The sequence below is a fragment of the Prenolepis imparis genome, unplaced genomic scaffold, assembly GCF_030444845.1.
Source record: "Prenolepis imparis isolate NDT839.2.m4 unplaced genomic scaffold, iyPreImpa1.0 SCAF_15, whole genome shotgun sequence".
Classification (NCBI taxonomy): Eukaryota; Metazoa; Arthropoda; class Insecta; order Hymenoptera; family Formicidae; genus Prenolepis; species Prenolepis imparis.
In genome coordinates this window covers 882,652-890,482 of record NW_028141173.1, presented here as the reverse complement: position 1 = coordinate 890,482, position 7,831 = coordinate 882,652, and the positions used below count along the sequence as shown (strand labels likewise).

General features: G+C 35.6%; 2 protein-coding genes across 2 annotated transcripts; one reads left to right on the top strand and one right to left on the bottom strand.

The window, feature by feature from the left end:
* Positions 1-184: 184 nt before the first annotated feature.
* Positions 185-3,801, top strand: LOC145945903 (mitochondrial import inner membrane translocase subunit TIM44). The gene is made up of 7 exons (XM_083055155.1): positions 185-288; positions 760-912; positions 972-1,214; positions 1,284-1,488; positions 1,557-1,699; positions 1,808-2,171; positions 2,244-3,801. Exons 1-7 carry the CDS (start codon positions 286-288, stop codon positions 2,489-2,491), a joined length of 1,359 nt encoding a protein of 452 aa, XP_082911281.1. The 5' UTR covers positions 185-285; the 3' UTR covers positions 2,492-3,801.
* Positions 3,802-3,943: 142 nt separating this feature from the next.
* Positions 3,944-7,779, bottom strand: LOC145945902 (targeting protein for Xklp2 homolog). The gene is made up of 2 exons (XM_083055154.1): positions 7,148-7,779; positions 3,944-6,468 (listed from the first exon to the last, which is right to left on the bottom strand). Exon 2 carries the CDS (start codon positions 6,340-6,342, stop codon positions 4,084-4,086), a length of 2,259 nt encoding a protein of 752 aa, XP_082911280.1. The 5' UTR covers positions 6,343-6,468; positions 7,148-7,779; the 3' UTR covers positions 3,944-4,083.
* Between the last annotated feature and the right edge of the window lie 52 nt (positions 7,780-7,831).

Below are 7,831 nucleotides of genomic sequence, written 5' to 3'. Positions count from 1 at the left end.
ATGGAAAATTTTTATGATCCTGAAAGATTCTTATCGGACGTTCTGTGATTGGCTACTTTTGCAGTAACTTGAAAATTCCCTAGTTGACAGCCAATCGGTAAACTCGTCGTGCAACCAATGAAATATCATCTTGAACGTAGAAATCGACGAATCGAAAGCCGTTTTGTAATGCTTTCGGAAAAGATAATACACGCAGCCTAACCTTTATTTTCTAACCTTCGAGCCTCGAGTTCACGAGGATTTTTCGCAAACTGCAAATACGGATACGGATAAATCTTTCGTAAAATGGTAAATGTAAATTAAATTGCTAACTAAACCGGTGTCATTCGATAACGTGGTCTCGTTAATTAAACGTTATGTCCGCGATATTTGACGTTCGCACGTAAATTCATAACCTTGTTTACGAAAAACACCGGTGCTCCTTTCCATCGAAGTATAGGTTATCTTTCGTTCGCAAAGTTTATTCGCGCGATTGCGAGTGTTGTGCGATAATTAAAATAATTCACGGTATCTCGCAAAATTTGCTTTAACTAGGAAAATGTAATAATCTCATCCACTTGTCTTGATTTGATAAAATGTACGAATAATAAGTAATAATGACTTGAATGATTTGCTTTATTATTTAATTTATAGCACGATTGTAATATTTGAGCGATAATAAAGGAAAAAAAAACTTAAAAGGATTCGACTAATTCAATAAAATTACATAAACAGCGATCGTTGTTGTGAATAAAAATTGTAACTGTTATGTTGCAATAGTTTCAGAATATTGCATCTTGTAGAGCATCCTTAAGGGGGGCTACGAGATCGGTGCAATCGACGAGAAACTTGAGAAATGGCTCGAGGGAACGTTTGTCCTTATGTACGCTTCAACCGACATCGGTGGAAATGCTCAATGTACAAATGCAGTTGGTAAGTTCTTTGCTTTAAGAGAGAGTGACGTTGACGATTAACGAAAATTACTTTTGCAGATTCGACTGTATTCGAATCCACGACGACCAAGCTTCTGGTCTCATTTCATCGAAAATATCAAACAGGAAATGCAGAAGAACAAGAAAATGAAGGAATCTGTAAAAAAATTCAGAGAGGAGACTCAGAAATTTGAACAATCGGATGCTTTGCGAACAGCACGACAAAAATTCCATACTGTCGAATCTGAAGCTAGCAAAGGTTCGGAAGTTATTAAGGAAAAGCTAGATACGTTTAAAGAAAAGGTATATATGCGCAATCAATTTATACACGATGATAGCGTTGCGCGTTATACAATTATACAAATTTAAAAGGTGCAAGAAGTTATCGAAGAAGCAAGTAAGACTGAATTGGGCAAACGCGCGGGCCAGTTGGGCGAAGAGATTACAAAATCTGCCAAAGGTGCAGCGGAGACAATTTCTGAAAAGAGTCATGCATTTGGTAAGACAGGTGCATTCCAAACGATATCGCACACCGCAGAAGCCGTACGAAATGAACTTGATCAACATGGAATTCTAGGTAGATAGATTTGGCTGAATAAACAGAGAGTAGAAAACAGGATTAAATTACATTATTCTTTGATACAGGCAAAGTTTATGTTTCACCTAAAAAGCTACGAAAGAGGAACGAAGTGTCGATAGAACCTAGAGAAATTATGCCTGATCAGGAATCGACTGGCGTAGAGGTACATAAGGACTTTATGTTTTCCCATGCCTGGCAAAACTTTAAGGTATTTATTGCACAGTCTTTTAATAAATTTTATATAATATACAAATAGATATGTGATAAATTTTAATTAAAAAAATACTTATCTTTAATTCCATTTCTTCTTTTGAAGGATAATAATCCATACGTGAATAAGGTAATGGACTGGAAGATGAAATACGACGAGTCAGATAATGCTGTGTTACGCGCTTCCAAATTGCTTACGGATAAGGTTTCGGACATTTTCGGAGGGTTGTTTCAAAAGACCGAGCTATCGGAGACCTTGACAGAGATCTGTAAACTGGATCCTAGTTTTAGTAAAATACAGTTCCTAAAGGATTGCGAGACCGATTTCATTCCAAATATTCTCGAAGCGATGATTAAAGGCGATCTCGAAATTCTGAAGGATTGGTGTCACGAAGGGCCTTACAACATAATCTCACAACCGCATAAGGAAGTGAAGAAGCTAGGACATTACTCGGATAGTAAAATTCTAGGTATGCAACTCGTTATTTAAGTTGTACAATCATATGAGAGCAGTAAAAGAGAAATGTATCAATCAATTACAGACATTGACAATGTGGATCTAATGATGGGGAAGATGATGGAACAGGGGCCGGTTTTAATCATTAGTTTTCAATCTCAACAAATCATGTGCGTGAGAAACTCCAAGAACGAGGTGATCGAGGGAGATCCGCAGAAAGTGATGCGCGTCAATTATATCTGGGTAATGTGTCGCGATCGGACGGAACTAAATTCGAAGGCCGCGTGGCGTTTGCTTGACCTCAGTGCCACCAGTTCGGAACAGTTGGTATAGTGTGTGAGAACGCGGAATGCAGCACAAACGTGTGAATTGCTCGAAAAAATTCACTGCGACCAGAGTGGAATCATCGTATAGTGTACATTGTTACTGTCGCTCGTATTGAAATGAGTGATCGAACGTTCGAACGTGATAGGAATTCCTTAGCGATCGCATTAAACGATCTCACCGATTTAGCCAATCTATGTAGAGCGCAGCATATATTTCTTATAAATCGGAATGTTTATTTATATGTACAAGATTCTAGCAACTTAACGCGTGTAAATTTTAATTTTGCTGGTGATATAAGTACATTGTTGAGTTATCGAAAATAATATATTTATAAATGCATCGAAATCACACACATTGTCCAATACGAGCTGCGATTATGCTAATTTACTATTATTTAAAAGTAGCCCATAATTAATGATTATTTATCGTACGCGGAGTGTTTAGCGATAATAATTATTCGATTGCGTTTTTACGTTTAGTGATTTTTTTATTTTTTTTTTAGTGAAATTGTCGAGCTTGCGTACGTACTCCATTTTTTCTGTACATAACTGATTATAGAAATTAAATGATACAATATTAAACAATTTATATTATTGCAGATTCATAAATATTAACTTTGAAATGATATTTACAAGTGGATTTTGTAACTTGCTCTATAGTCATATGTAATGTGTGTAATTTTAAATCAAAGCTTGTCGATCACATAGTTGACGAAGACAAACCATGCTTCGATTTTTTCTTGATAGTAAAAGAAATTATATTTTATTGATAGAAAGAATTACTAAAATTTTACTTTTTTAAATGCTGAAATTATTGCAAAAGAACAATTGTGAATATGAGCTTCTCGTAAGCAAAATTGATCAACTCCATATTTTATAAACTTCTTAATTTTAATACTAGAATATTAATTACAAGTTCTGATATATTAAAATTAAGAAATTTATAAAAAGTGAAGTTGATCAGTTTGTCTTCTGAAAGGCTCATATATTGGTTAAAGAGATAAAAATTTCTCTTTTCCATCTTATTTGATATATTATAAATCTATGTAGTATGAATGGATGCAATGGAAAATAATATATATCAGATATGGAAATATATTCAGATACAAAACATTTGTTAATGAAGCTTTTTGTATCTGTGTATATGTGTGTTACCACATATACACTCATACATACATTATATGTATATATGTACAAGCTGATATTGTAATGTACAGTGATGAGAAATTGTTAAGAGAACTGTTGATCATTTTTTTAAAAGCTATATTATTATACAAGTTTATAAAGCTCAGATCAGTTGGAATTGAAATAAAATAAAATAAAACACCCAGCGAACACAGCAAGTGAGCATAGTATTATTTTTCTATTTAAGAGATAAAAATCCACAAATTATTGCAGGTGAAAATTATATAAGATTATATAAAAGAACGATATATGATTATAAAACGATTAAAAAAAATTTAAACTACAATTTTATTTATACTCTTTATAATATTACACTTGCATTGTATCCCTTTATCCTTTATAAATATACACGATGATTAAAATATGATATGAATTTGAAAAAAAAAAAAAAAAAAAAATGTTACACTTATACTTTTATGCCTTTTTATTTAGTTTAGATTTAAGTTTACTCGCAAACGCGGGACTTTGCGGATTGGTCAGCGGTTTTGTCGCCCTAGCGATAACTGGTGGTTTATATTTCGGCATCGGTTTAGCCTTCACCTCCGCCTGTTTGCGCAGCTCTGCCTTTAACTGTTTTTCGTGCTCCAGTTGCTTTTTATCTTCTTCCTGACGCTTCATTTCATCTTCTTCTTCTTTACGCTTCAGCTGTTCATCAAAATTGCGACGTTCTTTTGCCCGCCTATCAGTGTTCAATTCCAGCGGAAGAGTTTTCAACGGTACCTTTTGTTTATCAATGTTGGAACTCGCCGTTCTCTGCGTATTCTCGCCCTCTGCCTTGCAAGAGTCAACTTCATTCGGTTCTTTATTCTCTTGATCCTCGCACTTGTATTCCGCGCCATGTTCGCTTTCTGTTTTCGCGCTCTTGTTCTTCAAAAAAAGATTATCCTTGGATCTACCGCGTACCATTACGGGCTTGAAAACCGGTGCCGGATTCGCGCGGAACGAGCGCGACCGCTTGTCTCCTTCGAGCACCTGCTTCACCAACTGATCCTTCCTCTGCGACAATTTTTTATCTCGTTCCTCGAAGCTGAACGGATGCGGCAGAAGCTGCCTCTTCGCGTTCTGTTGCTGCTTGGCCGGCGGCGTCGGCGGCTTCGTGAAACTCGACGTCGACGGCTTCGAAAAATTCGGCGCCGGCCTAGCATGAAACTCCGCCTTGACTTTGTTGGCCTCCTGCAAGTTCTTCAACCGCTGTTCCTTCTTCAGTTGCATATGCTTGTTGCGTGTCTCAAAGCTAAACGGCACGACACGCGTTACGCTCTTCGTGGCGTTAGTATTCTTGGGCACACCGAAAAACGCAATCTCCTCGTGTTCTACGATGATACCCTCGGAATCGGTCACCACCACTTTCGTGACCGTGTTCTTCAGGCTGGGCGCCTTATCGCGATGCGGACTCTTGGACTGAAACAAGCTTTTGGTCTTTTCGTCAGGCTGCGTCGCGGTATTTGCAACAATCGGCTTCCTCGCAACGTTGTTGACCTTCGCGCGTGGACCTCGCAACACGCTAGACGGTATTGGATTAGCCTTTATCCGAAACTTCTTCATTTCCTCGAGTTCTAGCATTTCGCGTTCTTCCTGACTCAATATAGTAACGGGACGCGTCCTAGACTTTGATATGAGCGCTGGCGAGATTGGTATTGTCGGTTTTAAACGGTTTTGCAATTTGGCGAACGATGGGCTAATAGTACTGTTCTTGTTGCTTTTGGTGCGGAAACGCTTGGGTGTCTCGTTTTGGAAGCGCGTCACCGCTTCCGCTAATCCGACGTAATGCTTGTTGACTGAAGTTCTACGTTTGTACATGCTTCGTCTATGATTTTGCCAGGTGAGAACTGCGACTTGCTTAGGCTGCGTACGATTACCTTTCGCTTCTACATCGTCCTGATTATTTTCTGCTTTATTATCTTTATCGTCGGTTGATTCTACTTGACCATCTTGCAACTTATCATCTTCCTCGTGTTCCTCTTCCTTATGTTCTTCATTATTATCTTCTTCCTTACATTCTTCATTGTCTTCTTCGTTGCATTGTTTATCCTCCTTATCTTTAGGATCATCTACTGGATTGTTTAGTTTCTTAAAAATATCGTTACTTGCACAATCTTTATCTTGCTTAAACAAGGATTGTTTAACCAATTTTTTCTTCGTATTTGCAGACAAACAATTGCTTGAAGTTTTATTAATTTTTGCAGATCCTGCAGAATCTTGTTCAGATTGATTGTTTTTATTCAATATATATCCAACAGATCTGGACGATTTAGTAAAGCTAGGCTGGAAGTTTGGAGTCTTCAAAATTTTAGGCTCTAGGGTGGTTTTATTTAATACATCTCGAGTTTTAGGCAGCTTTGTACAGAGTTCCAGTTTTCTCATCGCATCGTTGAACACTTGATCGTAAGTTGCCTTTACTACTATTGTCTCCTTATTACCATATTTTGGGGAAATCACCTTGACGGGAGTATTTTTTATTATATCCAAATCTGCTTGCGCCTTTGCATTAATACACGAGACCTCCACCTGAGATATAGGTTGAGCATCTTCCATGATTCCAGTAGAGTTAGGTTCCTCTGTACATTCATGCATTGTACGTTCTCTTTCAAAGAAATCATGTGTCTGTACAGGACTGTAGTTTCGAGCTAAATCTATCCATTGTGGTGCGCGTATATTACAAAAGTCTCCCATTGTGTCAATATGATATATAAAATGATACTTACTCAATAGTGTAAAAATTAAGTCATAAAGGATCACTGCAGTATATCAAAATATATGAAATATTCTATGCAAATAACAGCGCTGTCAAACAATGATCTGAAACATAAATTTGAAAACTCAAATTATACATTTTTCTAAATATATAACTTTACGTGAAGTATTTCAAGGATATACAGAATTTAATACTAAGAAGTAAAAACGATTTTTAAATGTTTTTTGTTTCTTTTCCAAGTTATATTCATTTTTGTATCTCAATCTCATTCTTAAACTATTATACTTGATAGAGAATAATAATTTGATAATAAAATATGAATTAAAGCACAAGGATTTATTTATTTATATATTTATTACTTCTAGATCTATTGTTTATAAATCTTTATTAATTTGAGTTACATTAACACAACAATGTTTACACTTTTCAAGGTAAATAGCAACTGATATCATCGCTTTATTTATCAACAGAAATTGTTTCAGCTCATCGTTAATGTTATATATGTCATCTGAAGGATTTATAATAAAAAAGTATTCAAAATAAAGGTGACAATTTTCATGAAAAGTTCATGTAACAATGCAATTAAATTTTTTATCTTATAAATAACAAAACTGAAAAGTAGTATTAATATTTTTTAAGTAGGAAAAAGATGATCTATAAGAGTCTCTATGCAGATAATGCAGAAATACCATTTCTGTATTATAATTAACTATTTAAACAAGAATGTAAATATTTCCATTACAAAATTAAGAAGGATCAGAATGCACAATGTACAACACTTACATTGAACTATACGTTTATGTTTCTCGTCCGAAATTACTCGTCAAAGCACGAATTTTGTGCTGCCTTCCTCCAATTTCTTTCCTTCTTATTACGGTTTCGTGTATCTAACAATAAGTTTGTATATTGTACATGGTCGATTAAGAAATCAAGCACATGAAACTTTGGAAACTTTGCCAACGAACGATCGTGCAATCAGTCCACGACGGAATTATATTCAACTGTACGTTGAAGTTTAAATCTTTCGGTGACTTTGTCCGGATTGGTTGCGGTGTTGCTAGCCGGGAGCGTCGATTTTTTCGCACATGCGCGTCAAACTTATTAAAAAGTAAAAAATATTAAAAAGACATTTCTACATTATCCAGAAGCTTATTTATAAATATATTTTAGATTATTATAAATAATATCAACATTAATATAGAAATTATTTAATTTACTTATTTAACTCGCACTTCACTATTCACTGCTGCTACAGCGCATGCGCAAAAATCCCGCCAATTTCGTGACTCGTTCGATTGGCTGCCGAACATACGGATGGGAGAATTTTCATGGGGGAAACCTTTAGTTCCGAAAATCTCTAAATATATCCCTAGTACAATATATCCCTAGTCCTTGAATGTTTATATTGGAAATATTTTTAACACACTGACAAATTTAAAAAATAAATCATAAATTATATGCAAAGAA

Bases quoted from the DNA above. Each gene is read 5' to 3' on its own strand.
- LOC145945903 (XM_083055155.1), top strand. The intron at 913-971 runs GTAAGTTCTTTG...TTACTTTTGCAG, and splicing joins TCAATGTACAAATGCAGTTG to ATTCGACTGTATTCGAATCC. The intron at 1,700-1,807 runs GTATTTATTGCA...CTTCTTTTGAAG, and splicing joins ATGCCTGGCAAAACTTTAAG to GATAATAATCCATACGTGAA.
- LOC145945902 (XM_083055154.1), bottom strand. From the start codon at position 6,342: ATGGGAGACTTTTGTAATATACGCGCACCACAATGGATAGATTTAGCT.